Source organism: Bombyx mandarina, chromosome 15 (genome assembly GCF_030267445.1).
Source record: "Bombyx mandarina strain Sakado chromosome 15, ASM3026744v2".
In the NCBI taxonomy this organism is placed as follows: Eukaryota; Metazoa; Arthropoda; class Insecta; order Lepidoptera; family Bombycidae; genus Bombyx; species Bombyx mandarina.
The window spans coordinates 16,700,962-16,726,684 of record NC_143221.1 but is presented as its reverse complement, the minus strand read 5'-3'; the positions used below and the strand labels follow the sequence as shown (position 1 = coordinate 16,726,684).

Genomic DNA, 25,723 nt, shown 5'->3' with positions numbered 1-25,723 from the left:
TTATTTTCAAGGCCGTTTAATAGAAGCAAATTGAAAATTAGAATACTACATTACACTTGTATACATTCCTTAGGTAATAATATATACTTTGAATATGGCAAATGATCTGTATAATAATCGCTATGAAAACTCACATAGAGCTTACTGTAATAACAAACAAACAAAATATTGATACAGTGACCCTCAAATTGTCGTGTCGAATACAAAAGTTAAAATTGCATTAAGCTATTTTTTATTACGTTCTTGTTTTTTTAATTATTTTATTTGGAGCTTTCATTGAAGTTTGGGCCGGGTCCAGTCCATGTGATCTTGGCGTCTTGCCACCTGAAGTACAAAAATGTGACATTTTTAAGTGCACAATACGTTTAGTGACTAATCTACCTTTAGTGACAACAAAAGTTCAATGTACCTAACCACAACCTAACCACCAAATTACAATGTACTCTTCTACCCACTTATGTAAAGCTCTCCCTCTTTAAGAACGGTTAGTTGGTAGATAGCTCAATTGTTGAATTAAGCTCGCCATTTTATAAGTTTTCGCAATTATTGTATTGTATTGACTGTGTGTACAATAAAGAATAAAGAAAGTTTTGATCACTGACTTGGTAAGGATAAGTTTCTCCAGAGGTGTAGCTGTGATGTCATCAGTCCGCATGGCCGCGGTGGTATCGTCATGGGCTCTCGTGTCCACGTTGAGGAGGACATGACATCCGCCGCATGTGTAGTAGTGGATGTCGAAACTGAAATGATTTATATTTTTATTTAGCAGCGGTAGCTCGTAGGCTGCGGTTTGGCTCTGCCCCTGGCATTGCTGAAGTCCATGGGCGACGGTAACCACTCACTAGAATTGTTGCCTATTCTGTCGCTTGATATGATTTAAGATGGTAGGACGTCTAGTGGTTGGACCTCTTGTGAGTCCGCGCGGCTGGGTACCACCCTGCCTATTTCTGCCGTGAAGCAGTAATGCGTTACGGTTTGAAGGGTGCGACAGCCGTTGTACTGTTACAACTGAGTCTTTAGAAATTTCAATCATCAAGGTGGGTGGCGGCATTTACGTTGTAGATGTCTATCGGATCCGATAACACTAGGTGGGCCGTAAGCTTATTCACCTATTCACCGTTGTAGACAATAAAAAAATACCAACACCAAAAATCTAAAACTGTCCATTTTTCCGACTTCGTCAAGATCAATAAAAAAAATCTAAATTTAATATTCAGTTCTTGCAGTTCTGCTCGAGACTTTTTGACGGATATTTCATGCTGACATTTTGTCTCTGGTGATACTTAAAGCACACAAATAAATACAGGTATTACTATTCTAAATAATACATAAATGAGACGTCACAATATTCTGTTTTTCTGACAAAAAATGAATTAAAACATGTAATTAATAAAACATAATATGTGAAATACCGTCTTTCAGCGTGATAATTCCTCAGTAGTTCACGGTTTGTGTTAAATAGTACGCCGTAGTGTCCGGAGCAACTGGTGATCTAAAAAATAATAATTTTCATTTAGCATTTTGAGTGCTATGCGTCGATAGATTGATTCTCTATTAATGCGTAAAAAGAACGGAGCGTCGGAATACCGACTATTGCACAGTTTGATTATAGGTATTAGGTATCAACTTTTACGGACGTGTTTTAGCGCGCGCCTGTGTAATGTTTTTTATAAGTTAATAATATATTAAATTAATTAACCATTTAAAATTATTTTCCTGTGAATTTAGCATTGATTTTTGTATTCTTTATAAGTTATAGTTTTTTTATAAGGTACTTTTTTTCAACAATCCTCTTGCAATTTCTGCAAAAATGTAAAAATAAGCTGAGCACTAAAAGGGTTAAGAAATATTTGCTGTTTATGAATATGTTTAAATAAGGCATCATTCAGGTCAGATCATTCAGCTGAGTGAGTGAGGAAATGGTATGTGATAGAGGAGTATAGAAGGAGAAAACATGCTACGCCGACCGCAGGTGGTTGGGAGAAGGACAAGAGAATGATGATGATGAAGGCATCGTAGGCAGCGGCTTGGCTCTGCCCCTATCATTGCTGAAGTCCATGGGTGACGGTAACCACTCACCATTAGGTGGGCCGTCTGTCCACAACGGCAATAAAAAAAGAAAAAAAAAAGATCTTATAACTTATATCTCAAGGTGGGTGGCGCATTGACGTTGTAGATGTCTATGGACTCCAGTAATCATTTAAAACCAGGTGGGCTGTGAGCTTGTCCACACATCTAAGCGATAAAAAAAAACTCTGGCATTATCCGTTGTGCACTTTTAAGTTGAAGAAATATGTAACGAATGCAATCTATGTATTTTTACACTTCCAGCTATCCTCCTGGTAATCCAGGTAATCTTCCATCGATCGACCTATATACTAGACTCGAACGAAATACACAGAAAATAATAATCACCCATATAGGTAAGGCCGGAGTTTTCAATCTGGATCCAGGGTATTGCTTGTTCACATTGACCTTCGAGTTTTCTTCTCCTCCATACCAAACGAGGAGGCCAACCGGACTCCGAGAGAGTACGCCATATTGTGGCATAGCCTTATGTAAGTGGAATCAATTAGGGAAATTAAATACAAGGGTACATACTTCAAATCAAAACGTGTGAATGAAAGCAAAGAGAAATGATTTTCATAGAACGTATAATCCTAAATAAACTTTATACGTAAATGCAAAACAGATAGCTTGGAAACTTTTAACTTAGGGACCATATTGTGTTACTTTATTATTTTAATATTACTATGTAAGCTACTTATATGATCGTATTGTTTTATTGCAATCGTGCAGAAACTCCAATTCGATAAAGCGGCACGACGCAAGAACCCCCTCATCGTGGCTGCCGGTAACTACATTCCCGATCCTGCGGTAAGAATGGAAAGCAGTCGACGTCGGCCCAAACACGTCATTTCGGATCCTCCCGATCCACTAACGGTGCTTTTAGGTACCTCAAGCACCGGTCACCGTTCTCGTCGAATCCGTCGCTTGACGAAAGGCTCGACGAGTAAATTAACCCTCAGACACAGCCCACTGAGTTTTTCGCCCGATCTTCTCAGTGGGTCGCGTTTCCGATCCGGTAGTAGATTCTGCGAAGCACGGCTCTTGCTAGGGTTCGTGTTAGCAACATCTTCAGGTTTGAGCCCCGTGAGTTCACCTACTAGTGAATAAACTACACACATATTAAAAGCTGTTGTTAATTCCTCCCTAAGCTAATAGCCTTGAGAGGCTATGTCAGCGTAACCGGACGAGTAGGTGAGCTCACGGGGCTCAAACCGGGAGCGTTGCTAACACTGGCCCTAGCAAGAGCAGTACTTCGCAGAATCTACCACCGGATCGGAAACGCGACTCACTGAGAAGATACGGCGAGAAACTCAGTGGGCTGTGTCTATGGAATTAACTTTATCCGCATGCTTTAACTTGAATGAATGTTTCCCAACAGGACGGGGCTATATGTGGAGAAGGTTTTGGTACTATTACGACAATTATGGTTTTCTTATTTAAACCAAAAAACTCACATAGTGGTCTTCATCGCCGACATAGAGAATGCCGTTGTGTAAATATGGCGTGGCTCTTCCCGTCAGAAGTAGAGTAATAACGTTCAGTGATCCCTCTACATGCGATGACACAAGATGGGTCAGTTTACCATCCAAATCTTTTTTGATGCTGTTAGGAAGAAATAACTCGAATTGACTTGTTGATACTATTTCCATTTATTTTGCATAGCTCGAAGGTATTATCGGAGTTGGCTACACAAAGGCAACTACTGTTCGCTACTCCGGTAACCACTTAACGCCAGGTGGACTGTGAGCTCGTTCACTTACCTCAAATATTATAAAAACTTGGATATTTTAAGCCTTAGAAGCCATCACATTAAACATTGCTCGCTGCAGAATGCGGATTTTTTTATAGCTGTTTAAATATGTTTGAATAGAATGAACTCACGGCTCACTTGGTATTAAGCTATTACTGGAGCCTATGGGCAACCCAAAGTCAACGATGCCGGATTAATACTTGAGGTCGATATCTCCATTTTGATTGTCCGTGATATAGAATTTGAACGCGGTTATACATTGCAACAACAATTGGGTAAGATTGTGGTACCTACCCATGCGGGCTCATATAAATCTTTACTTGTTAACCTGAATTACGGATCTATATCAAATTTTAGTTAACGCTATTTTTAGGTTTTTTTTTTAGTTTGAGGTCAAGACTCCAAGAAATAACACCAAATTAGTTCTTTATTATTATTATCGACCTTCCTTCCTATTTAATATGAGGCAAGAACGTTCAGAATTTCGATTCAGCAACTGATACATGAATGCTGGGAATCAAACAATTATTTTAAAAAACAAGTAAAAAAATACTGCCGAAACCAGGGATCGAACCAGGGACCTTTAGATCTTCAGTCTAACGCTCTCCCAACTGAGCTATTTCGGCACGACGTGTTTGTCTGAATTTCACTATAGTGTACTAATTTATTTATATCAACTTCAAAACTTAATAATTAATTAATTAACTTAATTCAATAACGTACATTGTTGATTCGAAAGTTTTTTTTTTATTCCTTAGATGGGTGGACGAGCTCACAGCACACCTGGTGTTAAGTGGTTACTGGACCCCATAGACATCTACAACGTAAATGCGCCACCCACCTTGTGATATAAGTTTTAAGATCTCAGTATAGTTACCAAAGCTGCCCCATCCTTCAAATCGATCCAAAAATACGAAATTAAACCAAGATCACTCAGTGTCCGACCGGGAGTTGGATCTGGATATCGTGACTTAATAATCTAGGCGATCTAGCAGTAGAGCGTGCCTGCTGTAAGCCTTTTAATGAAGCTGAAGTCAGCGCCTTCGTGGCAGCCTCGGGCTCCGGAAAACAGCACGAGGTGCCTGTCGAACACGTGCCGCGATCCGCAGCACCGTATGTATTTTTTTAACAAAATATAGTCTAATCACTCAGCCAAAACCGATGACCTCGTCGACTTACGCCGTATCACTTAGGGATAAGGCTTTAGGGCGGGGATGGATAAGAAATAGTGATAATGGAAAACCGTAGCGAAGACCGTCACATATGAGGGTACCGTCCCGTTCGAGAAGCAAGCAGAAGTGACAGATGTCAAGTCGCGAACGCCAGGCCAATTCGCAACCCGTCCCCACAGATTAGTTACATTACAGAATGGTTTCCAGCATAGTCAGCGTTTTGACATATACATAAAAATGAATGCTCTATAGGAACTCACTTTTCGCAGCCTCTCGTGAGCATCAGCGAGTACAAAACGAGCATAGCGCCTGGACATTCTTGACTTTGAAACTGTTCAAAAATAAAATATAAAATGATATAATTTAGTACATAATAATATGTATAGTATGTATTTGGACTGACCGAATCCACCAGTACCCTCGAGACCACAATTTATGTCTAGTCTCGACAGTATCTTCGGTGGCCTTTTTTTTTTCTTTTTTGCTTAGGTGGATGGACGAACTCACAGCCCACCTGGTGTAAAGTGGTTACTGGAACCCTTAGACATCTACATCTACGACTTAAATGCGCCACTCACCTTGAGATATAAGTTCTAAGGTCTCAAGTATAGCTACAACAGCTGCCCCACCCTTCAAACAGAAACGCATTACTGCCTCACGGCAGAAATAGGCGGGGCGTTGGTACCTACCCGCGCGAACTCACAAGACGTCCTACCGCCAGTAATTACGCAAATTATAATTTTGCAGTTTAATTTTTATTATACGATGTTATTCTTTCACCGTGGAAGTCAATTGTGAACATTTGTTAAGTACGTATTTCATTAGAAAAATTGGTACCCGCCCGGGATTCGAACATCTTCGACGTCTTATCCTATAAGCCATAACAACTTCAATGCTTGGGTCACGACCCCAAGCATTGAAAACGCCGAAGCTAATAAATAGTACGTATCAGTTTTTGGGTGTTGTAATTTTTTTATTCATCTATTTTATTCGAACAATTTATTGACCTATTATCTATTTTATTTACTCACCAAGTAAAGATATTGCTTCAGAAATATCTGAAGATCCTCCAGTGATTTGAGTTCGAAGATATGTAGCTTGTAAAACGAAGAAAATAATTATTCGCACCATTATCATAGGACCTTTTAGTACTGGTCGTTTAGTACTATAGAGTATGGACCCGCACGAGTTCATCAGGAAGTTTTGAAGTCGCCGTGGCCTAAAGGATAAGACGTCCGTCCGGTGCTTTTGTATCTAGCGATGCACCGGTGTTCAAATCCCGCTGCCAAGTACTAATTTTTCTGATGAAATACGTACTTAACAAATGATTGACTTCCACGGTGAAAGAATAACATCGTGTAATAAAAATCAAATCAGCCAAAATTATAATTTGCGTAATTACTGGTGGTAGGACGTCTTCTGAGTCTGCACGGGTAGGTAACACCACCCCGTCTATTTCTGCCGTGAAGCAGTAATGCATTTTGGTTTATGTTGCAGCCGTTCTACTAAGACCTTAGAACTGATATCTCAAGGTGGGTGGTGGCAATTACTTTGTAGATGTCTATGGGCTTCCGTAGCCACTTAAAGCCAGGGGGACTGAGTTCGTCCACCCATCTAAGCAATAAATAAAGACAAGTAAACGAGTCATACGAGCTTAATGTTCGAGACAGCCTGTTTCACAATACACTAATTCTCAAGAGTTATGACTTCCTGATTGGTACGGGATCTGATAGCCACCAAACCCCAAGTGGGCCGTAATATTACCTAAAAATGCATAATTATTGCATTACAATAAAATTATGCATACTAATACAATACATTATGCAAACTACAAATAATACAATAGACAATTACAATTAAAAAAAAACTAGAGGTCCCGCAGTAGTCGAAATTCGACTATAATTAATTGGAATTGTAAGTTTGTACACTATTATGATTGTATTTTATACTTCTATAATCACAAATTTCGCAAAGACTACACTGTAAAAATATTACCAAAGACAACATTCTTAATTTGACCACAGACGTCAAGAACAAAAGTTTGACAATAAATAGCATGCATGCGTGTGTGCGTCAAATACATGGTATGTAGTGTGTGTAATGTTTTCTTTATTGATTTAATGTATCTTTTACGCATTATTTTAAAAAAATATTAGCATTGTGCACTTCTTCTCTATATTCTCTATAAGTGTGGAAAATTTCATACTCCTCCGTCCGCGCAATTTTCGTAAACAGGGATACAAAGTTTTTGCTTCACGTATTAATATATAGATGTAAACCTTTTCAGTAACCCCATCTTGATAGTAACGAGAGTTATGTTGAACATACACGTTCTCGCTTGGCAAGGCGACCTTTGCTAAGGGCTCTGAGCTGGTTTGGTGGTTGAAGCCTCCAGCACAGCGCCAAAGGACCTCACTGCAGGCACGCCAGAGCGCTTCTTCTTGCCGGTCTTCTGAAGGCCGGAGGTAGCTGGAAGAATAACAATACTTCCTCTGAATATTTCTTCAACTTATAAGCTTACAACGAATAATGCCAGGGTATTTTTTTTATTGCTTAGATGGGTGGACGAGCTCACAGCCCACCTGGTGTTAAGTGATTACTGGAGCCCATAGACATCTACAACGTAAATGCGCCACCCACCTTGAGATATAAGCTCTAAGATCTCAGTATAGTTATAACGGCTGCCCTACCCTTCAAACCGAAACGCATTACTGCTTCACGGCAGTAAATAAAAATAGGCAAGGCGGTGGTACCTACCCGCGCGGACTCACAAGAGGTCCTACCACCAGTAATTGTTACCTGACGGTTTTTTTTTAATATTCGAATGTGAATAAATAAATATATAATAGTATGTAGCGTTCAGCATTGCTACATCTAAGTCGCATTCGGGGGTCATCGGGCGCCATCGGAATTCCCGAACACGCAGGTGTCGCCCGTGTGCTTAGTGTGAGTTTTTTAAAGTTCTCGATACCGCAAACTTAACTTTTACGCTATAGAGAACATTAAAATAATCGCACTAAGTACAGTGACATCAATCAATAAGATAAACGTGCCGATTTAAGCTTAACATAAAAATAATATCTTCGTCATATTAAAATAACTAGAGGTCCCGCAGTAGTCGAAATTCGACTATAATTAATTGGAATTGTAGGTTTGTACACTATTATGATTGTAATTTATACTTCTATAATCACAAATTTCGCCAAAGCTACACTATAAAAAAATATTAATAAAGACAAACAATATTTAATCTATTCTCAATTTGACCACAGACGTCAAGAACAAAAGTTTGACAATAAATAGTATGCATGCGTGTGTGCGTCAAATACATGGTATGTAGTGTGTGTAATGTTTTCGTTATTTATTTAATGTATCTTTTGTGCATTATTTAAAAAAAATATTAGCATTGTGCACTTCTTCTCTATATTCTCTATAAATGTGAAAATTTTCATACTCCTCCGTCCGCGCAATTTTCGTAAAAAGGGATACAAAGTTTTTGTTTCACGTATTAATATATAGATTAGTATCGTCTAACTAGATCACAGAATAAATATCTTAACAAGAAACGGAGAAAACGAAGCTAAGCAAGATATTTAATAATAACACTCCACTGCAAAAACATTATAAGTGTTTATAAAATAGTTTGTTTGGATTATTAATTTTGACTGCAAATTTCCCACTAATACGAAAACTAAATAACAAACCATAAGTATATTAATTTATATCAATATTGTATATTAATTTAAATTAAGGTTCATCCACACGTCTCGCAGTTGTTTTCACTGCGCACTCGCACTGGACTGTACATATATGCTGCAATCTTATTTTCATTCTACATCAAACAAGAATGAGAATAAGAACAATCAGCTCGAGTAGATGATTGAAGAATGATACAAAATACACTTAAAGAAGTACAGTGGGGGCATCAGTCCGATCGCTCATACAGAAAAACCTGGTGATTACAAAATGCCATGCTTGTGTATGAACGTGACATTGTTACCACTGTCTTTAGCCTAAAGTTTTGAACCGTACCAAAACTAAATATTTTTAAAAATGCTATAAATCAAATGCCATGGTAAACCAGCCGGTGCGATAGCAGTATACATCGATCCGGCTAAAATAAACATTACAAGACCGTGTGTGTTGAAGTTTGCGTGATATATTGTTTGTGCATTTATGGAGGGTTTATGCGAGAGCATGACGAGGGAATATGGTATCTATACTAATATTATAAAGAGGAAAGATTTGTTTGTTTGTTTGTTTCGAATAGGCTCCGAAACTACTGGACCGATTTGAAAAATTCTTTTTCCATTAGAAGCCGACATTGTCCCTGATGAACATAGGCTACTTTTTTTAATATTTTTTTTTTTTTTTTTTTTGGTTTCATGTGTGTTTTAATGTTTCCGAAGCGAAGCGAGGGCGGGTCGCTAGTATATTATATAGGGGAAATTGTATTTTTAATACGCTTTTATTAGCTTCAAACGTATGTTTGTAAGTATCTAACGGAATCATTGAACATAATTTTGACTCCCTTCAAAACGTCGGATTAACTCGAAATGTGGTTGGTATACTTATTATGAGGTGGCGCAAGGTGGCTCCTGTGCACCGCTCACGGTGTGTCTTCGAGACGACGTCCTGCGGGATTCTCCCGGGGATGGAGTGCCGTCCTATTATCAGGATGGGTACCGGCGACGGCGAGCCTTCGGCGCGCACTGTGCGGCACCGTGGGTTTCGTGGAGTCGGAGTGGTGAGGCTCGATGGGGTTTAGTCGGTAGTCGGTTTTGCGGGGGTAGCTCTTGCGTGGCTGACGCCGTGCAGTGCCTCGCGCGCCTTTCTCAAGGCGTAGTCTCCCGGCAGGAATTGGGAGAAGAGGAGGACCTCTGTCTTCTTCTTCTCCCTGTTCTTCTCTGGAGGCGCCGGAGTCCGACATAACCCGGTCTCTTAACCCCTTCGACCGGGTATCCGTAAATGGAATCCCCAGCGTTAAATGGAAGCATTTACGTTGTAGATGTCTATGGCCTCCGGTAACCACTTAACACCATGCGGGCTGTGAGCTCGTCCACCCATATTAGAGATAAAAAGAAATCAAAGCTTTATATAAAAATTACATAAAAAAATCCATGGGCATTTATGAACTACACAGACGCATCCTTCGATAGCATACAACATGCGTCTTATTCACTTACATACATTCTATTTACTAGTACTAGTACTTCATGTTATCTATTTGATATATTTAACCAATCCCGAACAACGAACTTATATTTTGCAACGACATTCATACCTCGAAAACTACTTCTCTCCTACACGAGGCTAGTTTCCACTTTCGCAACTTTATTTCACCGGATTCCCTGCAATTTTGTTCGCATATCCGGTATCACGATGCGCCTGTAGCGTTTGCAACATTGTTCTCGACTACTGATATTTTTATATCAAAGGAAATAAAATATTATCTTTTTCGATGCTGTATTGATACTGTTACGCGCTAGGGTTCGGGATAAATAAAATTTCACCAAAGTACAACTTAAAAACTGTATTCAACACTTAAAACACTTCACAAACACTTTAAAACTCTCAATTCGCTTGTTCCGCTTCGCTTCAAGTGATCTGTACGCTGTTTCGCTTCTTAGTTCCGATTACTGACTGACTGCGTATCATCCCTACAACGCTTTTATAGTCGATACCTCATCCCTAGAATTATCGAGAATGTTCCACACAACTCTAGTCGTAGTTTCCGCTATCTATCAATAGATAGCGTTATAATCCTCGAGCATTCTGGATCCTTCGATATTCGTTCGACTATTCGGCGATAGATGGCGTTACTCTTACCGGCGTAACAATACAATATTGTTATATTCTTTTTACGTACCGAAGCCTACGATCGTAGCATGACCAAAATGTAAATCGATCTTGGAGTTATTTAAGGTTCAGGTGTTTGATGCAATGAAATCATTAATTCTCGGTAGGCAGCGGCTTGGCTCTGCTCCTGGCATTGCTGAAGTCCATGGGCAACGTTAGCCACTCACCATCAGGTGGGCCGTATGCTCGTCTGTTTACAAGAGCAATAAAAAAATACCTTATCCAACAGCAAGCCTTAATTTTATTGCGTTAAAACTTAAGAACCGTCACGGATTTATGGATGAAATAGATAAGATGCTGGATCGTGTGGGTGCACTCTATAACCACATTTATAGTGACTTCATATCAAACGCACTAAATGTTAAACTCTTCACTTACATTGTAAATATGAAATGTTAGAGTTATAAGTACTTTAGACTTGTATTTGTCTTTAAAGAGCATGATTTAATTTAGTGGAAGATTGGCTTGTACTTTAGGACATCCTCACACGCCCTATTTTAAGCTTATAAGCGTACAAAAATTTTATATACAGTCTTCATTGATTTCGCTTGCGATCAGTCTCACTTGAAATGTTGAGGATTATTATTTATGATATTTTAAAAATTAGAACAGTTTAATTGGTCCTTAAACTTTAAGACAATACCAAGCGAATGATGCTGTTTACCTGACTTATTATAATCAGGTGCATGTGTACCCAACAGTGGAGGTCGCTGGTAGAATCGCGATTTATTAAAGGACAGACCATTATCATTAAAATCAACCCGCCCTCGCTTCGCTTCGGAAACTGTAATTTATTATCGATTTCTCCACTATTTAATAGATGTTATTATACATATAAACCTTCCTCTTCAATTACTCTATCTATTAAAAAAAACCGCATCAAAATCCGTTGCGTAGTTTTAAAGATTTATGCATATATAGGGACATGATATAGGGAGACAAATATGAGAAAGCGATTTTGTTTTATACTATGTAGTGATTACTCACGTTTCAGGAGGAACTCCGGATTTATTATCCTTAGTTATAGGCCTGGAGTCAAAGAGGAGCCATTTGATGATGTGAGCCTGAAGTCCGGACAATAAGGATCGCGTCCCGTTCCTGGGAGCTGCCAGGCCATAGCTCAAGGGCTGGTCAGGTGTTCTCATCATCAACGGACTGCAGATCCATTCGGCTCGCGTTGGACAGGAAGCTGTACCGAAAGCGGTTATACGAAGCTCCTGCAAAGGTTGTTAAAGCCTCTTTGAATAAAGCTTTTTTTTGAAGTTATACCTAGTCAGGTCATAAATTCTGTCACATGCTTAATGTAAAATAATTGAAACAAGTTTATTCATTATGTAACCATTCATATACCAAAATGAACTTAACAAAACATAGATTCTTATGACACTAAAGTTTATTCAAAATAACCTCCGTGATTTTGAATACAGGCCTTCAATCTGCGCGGCCAGTCGTCTATCGCAGCACGAACGAGGTCCATGTCAATATCGGCGGCTGCCTTAATCAAGGATGTCTTGAGTGACTCCAAATTGGGATGAGGCTTTGAGCACGCCTTTTCCTCCAAGTGTTGCCATATCTTGTAATCTAACGGATTCAAATCTGGACTGGAGGAGGGCCAGTCTTCGTGCCGGATGAAGTCGATTTCACGCGCCGCCAGCCAGTCTTGTGTGCTCTTCGCTCTATGAGCTGGCGCCGAATCTTGTTGGAATACCCAGTGCCTGTTATTGAACATGGTATGAGAAACAGGTTCCACAAGGTTCGTCAGGACTGTATTTTGATACACAACTGCATTTTTTTTTACACCTTTCTCACAAAAATGTACCTCTGTTAAGCCCCAATAAGAAACTTCCAACTATACCATGAGCGAGGATGGAAAATGACCTCGTTGGACACGCGGAATACGGTTGCTCACTTCTTCACTACTGTGTGCGTACACCTTATAATTTTTTTTTGTTGTAGCTCTCTTCTACGTTAAAAATTTTTTCATCCGAAAAAAGAATTTCCCGATATTTTTTTCCCGCGTACCGCTTCAACAAAGCGCGGCATCTCTTCAGTCTCAGGTCCATTAGACGAGCATTCAAACGATGTCCTGTTTTTCTACGATATGCCCGAAGCCCTAAGTCTTCATTTAACACCCTTTTCACCGTGGTTCTGCTTAACCCCATCTGCAGGGCCAACAGTTTCTGCTTACGTTTGGGATTTCTTTGAATTCGCGCCTTCACAGCTTTTATCACTGCTGGAGTCCTAACAGACCGAGGGCGACCACTTCTTGACCTGTCATCTACACTAGAGTCTTCATTGTATCGTTTGATGGTACGATAAACGAATCTTTTGGTTATATTCAAATTTTTCAGTATGTTAAAAATTTAAATTGGCGCGTAACCGCAACGATGCAACGCAATAACTGCAACACGGTCTTCTTTAAGCGTCCACTCCATATTTTTGTAATGAGTAAAATTCTAAAAGTATACATTTTTATTTTCATGAACAATTCGAAATTCGAATTCAATAAACTTTTTTGTGGCCAGCATTCTAAAAGAAAAGTTTTTAGTGTGTGACAATACTTATGACCTGACTAGTTACTTCTTTAGGCGCGTTATGAAAAATTGATGAGAGTGCAAATTTTACGATGCGCGCGCACCGTGACACAAAATTAACAGAATGAAGTTGCCCACTAAATCGCTCATCGACCGACGTAACTTGGCGAGTCTGAATATAGCCGCAGGTGAACTTTCGCGCATGTACACTCGTAAAAAAAGTGTTATTAGCATTCATTTTTTAGTAATATAAATGACAAAATTATTATTTAATATAATTCATACTAAATATTATTAAATTATTAACTTTAAATATTAATTATTAATTATTTAATATTTAAAAAAAATAAGAAATAAATTTAATAAAAATAAAGTATAACTTCTTACGCGCGTACATAAGTACACGCACCCTTTTTTTTATTGCTTACATGTGTGGACGAGCTCACAGCCCACCTGGTATTAAGTGGTTACTGGAGCCTATAGACATATACAAAGTAAATGCACCACACACCTTTAAATATAAGTTCTAAAGGTCTTAATTATAGTTACAACGGCTGCCCCACCCTTCAAACTGAAACGCATTACTGCTTCACGGCAGAAAATAGGCAGGGTGGTGGTACCTACTCGTGCGGACTCACAACAGGTCCTACCACCAGTTAAGCTTGGTCAGTATGGCATTAACCCAAAAAACTTGTCTATTTGTAGTAATTGTCATCTCTTCGACGTATATCGTAGACTAATCCCAGTTCGGTACGAACAACGCTCATCCTATAACCCCATCAGGCAATTTGGAACTGATGGATTTGTTTTACGATGCCACATGTCGGCACCGTAGTCGGTTTTTGTAGAGCCGAGAAGTTTCGATGTATAGTATCCAATTTATAACTATACCAGTTTCAAAATATGGTTTCAAGGTTTGCCTACCGATGCCAACTCCTCAGTTATTGGCATTCCTCCGACCACCATAGGCTTGGCCCCATTTAGCAGCTTGTTCCTTGCATACAGCACTCTTTCTGCAAAGATAACATTTTGCTTAGATATGCATATTCTATACTAAGGACAATGCTTAGTGCCATGGAATTGGAGGGCCTATGTCCAGCAATGGACTGCTATAGGCTAATGATGACGATACAAAATTTAGTAACTTTAATATTTTAATGAAGTTTTAGACGGGCATAATCCGACATCAAGTGGTTACTGTCGGTCAAGGATTTTTTTTATTGCTTACATGGGTGGACATGCTCACAGCCCGCCTCGTGTTAAATGGTTACTGGAGGCTATAGACAAGTACAACGTAAATGCGTCACCCACCTTGAGATATAAGTTCTAATTAGTCAGTAATAATCACCTTGAGATATAAGTACAGTTACAACGGCTGCCCCACCCTTCAAACCGAAATACATTACTGCTTCACGTTGGTACCTAACCGCGCGGACTCACAAGAGGTCCTACAACCAGTAATTACGCAAATTATAATTTTGCGGGTTTGAATTTTAATACACGATGTTATTCCTTCACCGTGGAAATCAATCGTGAACATTTGGTACGTATTTCATTACAAAAATTGGTACCCGCCTGCGGGATTCGAACACCGTTGCATCCCTTAATACGACCAGATGTCTTATCCTTTAGGCCACGATGACTATAAAATGTGAAATGCCATGGACCGTGTTAAATCAAATGCTGTTTAAAGACGAGGGTAAGATCCTAAAAATACTCTAAAAGCATTTTATTTTAAGCTTGATAAAGTCACAAACACATAAAAAAGGCAAAAGCTATTTTACTCCAAACCATATTTGCATGGCATCTACAATTATATTCCATAGCATTTTTTTTTACAATTCTAAATTACAATAAACACAGATGTATCGTTAGTAACAATCACAGCCAATCCCCTAGAACTCCTGCTCTAATTAAGTTAGTACCAATGAAACGTTACAAACATATCCCCTAAGGTCCTACAAAGATACCCCATGTCTTGACAAATCCTTGCCATCATACGGTACCCGTACAATCCCCTTAGTGACCCATTGTTGGGGTCACAATACCTTCCAATTAGGAAGGTCTCAAGAAAACCTTGCGCCAGTAAAGTTCAGGATAAAATGTGAAGCGGTTATGATCTAATTTGATTTGTTCGTATTTTACGAGGTGCGAATTTCATCCTTTTGCACCGTTATGTGGTCTTTTTGTTGAGTAAGCGCAGATAGTTTTATCTAATAAATGCTTGATATGTGGTAAAAATAGATCTAATATTATATTGTTATCCTTAATCCTGTTTGTATTCGGATATATACTAATTACACAACTACCTACTTAATATTATAATTTAATAAGCACTTTTATAGATACGTTATATCTCGACTCACCGTAAACTTCTTCCTGGGAAGTACCTAGAAAACTTTTTCTTGGCATGACACTCATTTTTGTTAAATACACACAAGGAGACTATTATTCAAATAATTTTAATATTTTTCGAGGACTAAATGTTTAAAGGCAGAGAACAAATTGTCAATCTGGTGGTGGGACGTCTTGTGAGCCCGCATAGGTAGGTACCACAACTCTGACTATTTCTGACGCGAAGCTGTCGTTGCGTTCTGGTTTGAGGAGTGGGGCAGCCGTTGTACTATAACATTTATCTCTCGAGACGGGTGGTGGTTTTTACTTGTTGTTAATACTTGTGATGGTAATACCAGACGCGAAGTCGTTCATCAGCAAAGAACGTTAAAGGAAAAAAAATATGTGTGGTATCCTGGGACACCGGATAGGAACGAAGTTCCTTATTATAAAAAATATTAATTTTTAGTTCTATTGGAGGTATAAAGAAAATAAAACTGGAGGTTTCGCAGCAACCCACGGTCATTCGGTAATGTGCGAACTTATTGTGGTACATTTCATTCACGGTTGTTTGCATAAGAGTTAGTGTATTGCGGAAACGAACGCTCTAAGATCGTGGCAATAAATGATAAAAAAATATGTTATTTTTGTACGTTATTACAAAGTTAAGTCGTACACTGTGTGTATTATGTACTAATTTATACGTTTTTACAAACTTAAGTCGTACACTGTGTGCATTACTAATAAAAATCTTACGTTACGGACGTTTTTTCCCGGTTAGGATACCCCTCCGCATCGTCCCATAAGGAATTTGGTTCTAAAATCCCGTTTTTCGTTAAAAAAACATATTTTTCTTTCCAAATCATCTAGATTAATTTATTGCTTAGAGGTATTTTTCAACTTTATAGTCATCTATCCTTTAAGATAAATCCCAAATTGAACAGACAGCTAGATCTTTAGATACATACTGTTGATTTGCTCTGTGTTCAAAGAAATAAAATGAAGTTGAGTTCTTAAATGCGTAATGCCGGCAGACGCTCTTTCAAATAATTTTACAAAGAAATAAGTAAGATTGAAATTATGCTCATGATTTTATGAGTAAAAATTTAAAATTTCACCAGCTCACACAGCTGCAAAATAAATAAAATTAACTTAAATAAAATATGTTTTCCATTTCAGGATTGACGTAAAGAAAAACAAGGTAACCGCATTTTACTTTATTCCGCGGAAAAAGACAGCGTCGTCGATTTTCGCCATATTTCTGAGACTCCAAAACAGAGTCACTTACATTTGTCTAGGTCACTTGGTGGTGCAGTAATTAGCGACCCGGACTCTGGACCGAAAGTCGTAAGTTCGATTCTCACATCGGGAAAACATTGTGTGATGAATAAGTGTATTTGCTTTGTCTAGGTGTTTATTATCTATATGCGTATATATTTAAACATATTTATATATATATATATATTTTTTTTGTTGCTTAGGTCGGTGGACGAGCTCACAGCCCACTTGGTGTAAAGTGGTTACTGGAGCCCATGGACATCAACAACGTAAATGCGCCACCCACCTTGAGATATAAGTTCTAAGATCTCATTATAGTTACAACGGCTGCCCCACCCTTCAAGCCGAAACGCATTACTGCTTCACGGCAGAAATAGGCAGGGCGGTGGTACCTACCCGCGCGGACTCACAGAGGTCCTACCACCAGTATATTTATCAGTCTCTTTACACAGGGACTCCTAAATGGGGCCGGATGACAGTGCGATTTGTTCCCAGTTACTATTATTATATTATGACTAAGTGGTTTTGGAACGAAGTTCCCTATGGGACGATGCGGAGGGGTACCCTAACCGGGAAAAAACGTCCGTAACGTAAGATTTTTATTTGCAATGCACACAGTTTACGACTTAACTTTGTAATAACGTACAAAAAATAACATATTTGTTTATCATTCGTTGACCACGATCTCAGAGCGTTCGTTTGCGCAATACACTAACTCTGTGAATGAAGTGTACCACAATAAGTTCGCATGTTCCCGAATGACCGTGGGTTGTTGCGAAACCTCCAGTTTTATTTTCTTTATACCTCGAATAGAACTTAAAATTAATATTTTTATAATAAGGAACTTCGTTCCTATCCGGTGTCCCACGACACCACACATCTTTTTTTTTAATTAACGCAATGAGTACAGTTTGTATCCTACATATTATCACACACTATATCTTAAAGTTGTACGTTAAACATGAAAAACTTGGGTTAACACTACTGACGGAACGATTCACTTATTTATTTAAATAATTAATGTTACTGTGATATATTAATTGAATTTGTATTTCTGAAAATCCTCTTTTTATTTAAAAAAAATTAACCGTTAGAAAACATACAGTGGCTATACGATCAACAAAATTTGTTGCCATCAGTTAAATTTATGGGTTAAATAATCAGTTAAATATATATAAAAGTATCGGGAATGGAATATTTCCACTGTTCCTGTCATATTAAAATCTTTTTAATTGAAAACTCATTGGTTTTAAAAATCGAATACCATTTATTTATTTAAAAAAAGATTCTCGGTCTTGTCACGAGGTTTTGTTAAACTTGTTTAGTCGTTGAGAAAATGGAATTGACTCGAGAAAATTCAAGAGCGATGATTTATTATGACTTTCGAAGTGGTTTAACACAAAAACAGTGTGTTGACCGGATGATTTCTGCATTTGGTGATGAAGCCCCATCCAAAACCACAATTTATCGCTGGTTTGCTGAGTTTCAACGTGGACGTGTCAAGCTCAGTGATGATCCCCGTCAAGGTCGTCCAAAAACTGCAGTCACCCAAGAAAACGTTGATGCTGTGCGTAAGCTGATTGAGGAAGATCGACATGTGACATACCGCGAAATTCAGGCAACTTTAGACATTGGCATGAGTCAAATGCAAATAATCTTGCATGAACAATTAGGTGTAAAAAAGTTGTTTTCCCGATGGATACCGCATTCGCTCTGTGAAGAGCAAAAAGCGGCTCGCGTTACTTGGTGCGTCAGAACTCTCGAAAGAGTCCACGCAGGGTCCTCATATGCTGTATACAACATTGTATCAGGTGACGAATCCTGGATATACGCGTACGAACCCGAAACAAAAAACCAGTCACGAGTTTGGGTGTTCGAAAATGAGTTAAAGCCAACAAAAATTGTTCGTTCACGGAGTGTTGCAAAAAAATGGTGGCCACGTTTGTCTCCAAAACCGGCCATGTTACGACTATTCCTCTTGAGGGACAAAGAACGGTTAATGCAGAATGGTATGCTAGCATTTGTTTGCCACAGGTCGTTTCTGAACTCCGTAAAGAGAACTGCAACCGCCGCATCATCCTCTATCACGACAATGCGAGTTCTCACACCGCGCACAGAACAAAAGAGTTTTTAGAGCAAGAAAGCATAGAATTATTAGACCATCCGCCGTACAGCCCCGACCTAAGCCCTAATGATTTCTATACTTTCCCTAAAATAAAGAATAAATTGCGTGGACAGAGATTTTCATCACCTGAAGAAGCTGTGGACGCCTACAAAACGGCCATTTTGGAGACCCCAACTTCCGAATGGAATGGTTGCTTCAATGATTGGTTCCATCGTATGGAAAAATGTGTCAAATTTCGCGGAGAATACTTCGAAAAGCAATAAATACATTTTTAAATAGTAATGTTGTGTCACTTCCTTAATTCCCGAAATTTTCAGTGCCGCCTAGGTACCTAGAGCTTTTACTTCTTACTCTTTTGATTTATAAAATTTACTACATGATGACCAAGCTTTGCTCGTTTTTTTTTTTTTTTAAAACGCCATCTTGTTGTGTCTTTAAAGCGGTTAGTTGCCCTCAATTAAGAAAAATAGTATTATTATTCGCCAATAGATGTCGAGAATAGTCATAAAGTTGATTATCGATAAAGTTGATTATTGAAAACACGAATAAAACAACTTTTTCTGAAAATAAATCATAGCTAGATTGATATATCGCTCCCGAAATTCCCTTTATACTAAATTTTATGAAAATCATTGGAGCCGTTTTCGAGATCCAGATTATATATACAAGAATTGCTCGTTTAAAGGTATAAGATTGAGCAAGCAAAAAACATTTACTATGTTTCTTTTGAACACAGTGAAGTCCAGAGTCCGATAACGACGACCCAAAGTGTACTTGTAACGAGGGAAGTGAGTTTGGGCCTTGTTCCGTCGTAAATTGAACCTCCTAACAAGGTTACACGGAAAGAACTAAGATGTGTAAAGAAATGTGAGCTTTACTTGTAATTGTATTAAGACTAAAATTTGTATATTACACACGTCGCAAATTTATGAATGATTTTTTCGATGACTAATCGTATCCACAAGAAATATGACATTACATACATGACATGTATGTAATGTCAGACATGACATTACATTTATATTATATTATTATACATTACATGGTGGTATCATACACCCAGTATTACTAGTCTACTGGGTATATCTCGATAACTATTCTATGATAACTTTTTTTGCGCGAAATATTCGTGTGTATAGGCCTGAATAGTGAAACACCAGTATAAACCTACATTAGAAATTTTACTTTTTGTCTTAAGCTAGGCCGCAAGCACAATTAGGTAAAACATGAATTTGTCGGTAAAGATAATAATAATAATAAAACTGTCTTTACGGTTTAATTTCGCGTTTATTATTTCCGATATTTCGAATACTTTATTTAGACTTTTCATGGTCATGTTCAATATTGTGCTAACTACCGTCATTTTATTTATAAAAAAATAAATCTTGATATTTACGTTTCTTTTCGCACAGAAAAAAACTAACAGTATGTCTAAAGAAATTATTATTACTAGTGGTCCCGCAGTAGTCGAAATTCGACTATAATTAATTGAAATTATAAGTTTGAACGTTATTATGCTTCTAGTGTCAAAGACTATTATACTTCTATAATATAATCACAGATTTCGCCAAGACTACACTATAGACAAATAAAAAATATTAACCTATTCTCAATTTGATCACAGACTAACAGAGCAACAAAAGTTTGACAATAAACATAGAGAACTCATATGCGTGTGTGTCAAACATATGGTAGTGTGTGTAATGTTTTCTTTATTGATTTAAAATATTTTTGATGCATTATTTAAAAAAATATTAGCATTGTGCACTCCTTCTCTATATTCTCTATAAGTGTGATAAATTTCATACTCCTCCGTCCGCGCAATTTTCGTAAAAAGGGGTACAAAGTTTTGCTTTACGTATTAATATATAGATTTATGCGCCCAAATTATCAAATGACGTACAAACTACCCATGCGAACAAACCGTTTCAATACTATATAAAGAATCGTTTCGAACAAATGCATCAGTTTTAAGAGAGCTGCCAAGAGTGCCAAATGGTATAGATAGTCTAGATAGCCAACCGTATGCCTACTTCGTGCTATGCAAGATTTCCGCAAAAGCCCTGATTACCTGGAAAGCTCATCTTTACTAGCAAGCTAGGAGTGAAAAGGCCTAGAAGCCGAAGCCCAACTCGGTGGTCTGATCACATGACTCAGAAGCCAGGAATGCCCGTCAACGAAGCACAAAGGCAAGTGCATGGTATCAGTAGTTATAAATATTTTATGAACAGATATGAGTAGAAGGGTTATTTTGATAATATCCTGAAAAGCACCCCACGCTTTTTTTACAATAAAATCATTTTTTCTTACACTATTTTTAATTCAAATTTATTAAAATTTATTTTCTATTTTTTAGTTGGATTTTCTATAAAAGCGTATTTTGTTTGTTTTTTTAAACTATTATTTATTTTTAATTTTTTAATTGAATTTAAATATTTTTTTTTTTTTTTAATATTTTAGATTAGAGGTTAAAGTTTTAATTATATTGGACAGCTCTCCTATAAGCAACCTCACAACACGTCCAACCAGGAATGTCATAAGCAAAAATATAACGAATTAATCTTACTTAGCTTACTATCGTAATCTCAAAGATGCAAATTACTTTTTCTTTAATATGCATCACATACGAATTCTAAAGCTCAGGAAGCAACTTACGAAACCACTTCTAAGAATAACCGGCTCTACACTTTGCAAAACCGGGCGTGACTGTTACTACTCCGTGCAGAACCGGGCGTGACTGTCACTGCACACAAAACCGGGTGTGAATTGCTCGTGTCCATAACTTCCTATTCACATTTTGCATAGGGTTGACACTTTGTACGATATTTTTTTTTCTAAATTTAAATAAAAATTTTGCTTGCATCAATAGAACACGATGTGCGTAAGAAGGGTAATAATGAACATCTTAAGTAATGGATTGCTTTACTTTAGACAAACATCTTTTAGTGTTGTGCAATTTTTCATTCATATCACCATGAAATGCGATTAAAAATTCAAGTTTGAAAATAGAAGAAGAGGCAAGATGAATATTTTTTCTCGAAAGGTGTTGCTGCTTAATAGACCGACGGTCCAATGCTAGGTACTTATATCTGTATAGTTATAATATTGTAATAACTTTGTATGGGCTTGAATTGTTTAAGACCCATAATATGTGAATTTATGAAGTACCATGCAAAAGGTTTTTTGTTATTAAATTTTGGAAGCTCTATGCTTGTGTGTAATCGATAGTTAACAAAATAATAATTATATACATATACTAGCTATACCCGTCCGCTTCACTGGGCATTTAAAATTAACATTATTATTTCTCACAGGTGGTAGAGTTAACATTTTCTTTTACATTTTGACATTCAACAAGTGTGTTTTAGATGACATCCAAGTTGAAATAAATGATTTTGAATTTGAATTTGAATTTGAATCACCCCTACGAAAATTCTCATCATTTCATTTCAACTGGTGTAGGGAGTCCAACACTCATATAAATATTAGCCTATCCATTAAATACATGTATTTTCTACATGGATACCAAGTTTCAAGTCAATCGGATGCATGGTTCAGTAGTTATAACGGAACATCCATAAAAACCACTGTAGATTTATATATTAGTATAGATATATCGAGGGGTGAAAGGCTCTGTTTGGCTTAAGCGACAATTTTGCAACTTTACAGGAGAGTCATTTAAAGTTTAAAATTTGGAAAAGAAATCGTAACAAAAAACTTGTTCAGCTATTTCAATGGAGTAAGCTTAGTTGAAGTTCAATTAAAAACATCGAACTGTTAGTGCTAATATCAAATAAAACGCACCTTTAATTACAAAGATAAATGTCGCGTATTAAGCTAAATGGCGCTTAAGCCAAATAGCTTTTCACCTTTCGGCACAGACTGTCATGAAAATGTTTTTACCGCGGTCCAGGTTTTTGTTAGACTCCTTATATTATGTGATAACTATTACTGAGCTGTAGATTTGGGACTTGGTTGTAAAATTATTCGTGCCTAAAAATAGCTTGTGCTTCTTTAAAACTACGCTGGCAAAAGTGCTCCTGACAAGGAAACTTTATAAATTATATAATAATATTAGATCATAACATTTACATATAAACAATTTCTGACGTTAAAAAAGAATCCCAAATAATAATTTAAGGCGACGTAAAAATAAAAGTCTAAAGTATCAGCCCTAGTTGAATCAAATCTACAAAACAAGCAATAGTTCAATAGAATTGCATCGAATCTACGACTTTGATAGGGTTATTTACTTCATCCATGTGATGTTTCAATTTACTAGCTTTTGAAGATTGCCAGAGTTTCACAGTGGGTTTGCCTAAATGAAGCTATCATGCTTTTTTTATATCACTCAATATCGTTTTAGTAGGATTGGAAAGGTGAGTTGATAAGTGCACATCTCGGTATGTGGTACTGTGATGTTATTTGCAAATAATATTCACAAGCATCTAACCGGATAGCTGTTTGTCAAGCTTAATGACACAATGGAATGACCTCGCGGTCTTACTATACGTACTGCCAGTACTAGTAGTAGTAACTAGTACCCAGTACCCAGTACCTAGTACCTAGTACCCAGTACCCAGTACCCAGTACCTAGTACCTAGTACCTAGTACCTAGTACCCAGTACCTAGTACCTAGTACCCAGTAACTAGTACCCAGTACCCAGTACCCAGTACCCAGTACCTAGTACCTAGTACCTAGTACCTAGTACCTAGTACCTAGTACCTAGTACCTAGTACCTAGTACCTAGTACCTAGTACCTAGTACCCAGTACCCAGTACCCAGTACCTAGTACCCAGTACCTAGTACCTAGTACCTAGTACCTAGTACCCAGTACCTAGTACCCAGTACCTTGTACTTATTAGCTAGTACTTAGTACCTAGTACTTAGTATCTAGCACCTAGTATCTAGGTAGTTACGAATATCGGATTTTCATTTTTATGTAATTGTTAATATGATTTAAAAGGTATGTTGTATTTGATGTTTACAGGAGCAACGGTGACCATTCCCTATCAGATAGACCTAATACATCCTTCCTAAAACTGATAAGTTGATGACGCGGTTCATAAAAGTGAGCCATGAAAAAAATAACATAGGAAGCTTAAATTATTAAGCAAAATTTACCGTAAAAAAAAATTAAGACGCAATGGACACTGAGATTTACCTTCAAAAATAGAAGAAACGGTATCACAGGGCGAATGATGCATTTCTTTGATTTCTATAAAACAAAAAATAATCAAAAATAATTTAACATCTTATTCATTTTTATCACGATTCGAAGTATTAAAACCATTTACTATGTAGTTTACTTTATTGCTTCTATGTGTCAATAAAATAGTTATTTTTATTTATTGAATCTTTTTTAACAATCTCCTTCCTATAACTGGCTACAGTTCTAGTATTTTATTAATTTAATTAGACGTACGGGTTTATAGTGTGCCTGGTTGTGGTTATAGGAGACCATGGATATCATAACGTAAATGCCATCACTCGTATGAGGTCGGAAATTTGATTGCATATAAACGATCTTTAGAACTGGCTACTTCATACCAGATTGACAGATTGACAGACAGATTGATTGCATTGACTCGTGTGTGCTAAAATTTCACTAAATAAATTTTGCGGACTTATCACTATACAACGCTATTCCGCCATTGTCATTCGTGGGCGTGTAAAGCATACATTGAAATTGCTAACCCCAATACCCTTGACAGTAAAATCAGTTCTGACACCGACACAAATCACACCCAATCAATGTGTCACAGCAATCATTTTCCTGTGTTTCGGAAATCAGTCATAACACATCACTCAAATCAAATTATGCTTATTTACAACATGGGCGGAATAGTAGTGCTTATTACTTACGCGGTAAAGGTGTTTGGGGTTGCACTTCGAAAATCGGCGGCACGTCAAGCTCACGTAGATGATTGTTTGAAAATGCTAGCTCTAAACTTTAAAGTAACGAAAGCGAATGTGTTTTAGCTTTATAATGTTAACATGAATTTTGAATTCCGCATTTTTAGTTTGGACGAGGCAATCTAAATGACTTGACTTGATAATTAACTTTAATTTCACTAGCCTTGCACGCTCGCAATTTTCGAAATTCTACGATTCCATTTTTTGTTTGTTTTGATGGACAGACGAATTGACTGGCCGCCTAATTTCAAGTGACTTGAACAAAAAGAAATTATAAATAAAACGTACCAAAAAAGCATATTGCAACTCACCATCAAATCAGTCAATCAGTCAGTCAGAGATCAAAATACCAGGTTTATTTGAAGGATGGGACCGACGTGATCCTATATAAATAGGATCAATATCTCTGTGTGGTAAGTGACATTATTATAACCAAAAAATGCTCCACGTTAGGATGTTTTAAGATACATAGATGATCGGGGACCATTGTCCGTACTCTCGAATTTCATTCTTAGCGATCTGTGATGTCATGTTATTATATCTACTTATTATCTGTTTAATTAATTTAATAGAAAACAAAATGCCACATCGCAGTTTTATAGCTCGAATATCGCACTACCACAACACCGATAGCAAATACGTATGGAAAGATTGCAGTCTCGCCACATGGCGACCTTAAAGGAA

General features: G+C 37.5%; 1 protein-coding gene and 1 non-coding gene across 3 annotated transcripts; both read right to left on the bottom strand.

Moving 5' to 3' along the window:
• LOC114247210 (inactive ubiquitin carboxyl-terminal hydrolase MINDY-4B) lies at window positions 1-25,076 on the bottom strand. 2 transcript variants are annotated; one of them, XM_028180100.2, is made up of 12 exons: window positions 24,989-25,076; window positions 24,288-24,341; window positions 14,310-14,398; window positions 11,839-12,068; window positions 7,272-7,461; window positions 6,024-6,089; window positions 5,253-5,323; window positions 3,525-3,672; window positions 2,416-2,553; window positions 1,413-1,492; window positions 603-740; window positions 1-324 (listed from the first exon to the last, which is right to left on the bottom strand). In XM_028180100.2, the coding sequence occupies exons 2-12, from the start codon at window positions 24,328-24,330 to the stop codon at window positions 261-263; spliced, it is 1,257 nt and encodes a 418-aa protein (XP_028035901.2). In that variant the 5' UTR covers window positions 24,331-24,341; window positions 24,989-25,076; the 3' UTR covers window positions 1-260. The 2 variants fall into 2 exon arrangements, with proteins under 2 accessions (XP_028035901.2, XP_028035903.2); XM_028180102.2 differs by lacking the exon at window positions 24,288-24,341.
• TRNAF-GAA (transfer RNA phenylalanine (anticodon GAA)) lies at window positions 4,374-4,446 on the bottom strand. The gene has a single exon. It is a non-coding gene; the product is annotated as a tRNA-Phe (tRNA).
• Window positions 25,077-25,723: the final 647 nt, after the last annotated feature.

Excerpts from the sequence above, each read along its gene's own strand:
- LOC114247210 (XM_028180100.2), bottom strand. The coding sequence starts at position 24,330 with ATGCATCATTCGCCCTGTGATACCGTTTCTTCTATTTTTGAAG. Across the intron at positions 14,399-24,287 it reads CGTTTCTTCTATTTTTGAAG|AAAGAGTGCTGTATGCAAGG; the intron begins GTAAATCTCAGT and ends TTATCTTTGCAG. Across the intron at positions 6,090-7,271 it reads AAGATGGGGTTACTGAAAAG|CTACATATCTTCGAACTCAA; the intron begins GTTTACATCTAT and ends TCGTTTTACAAG.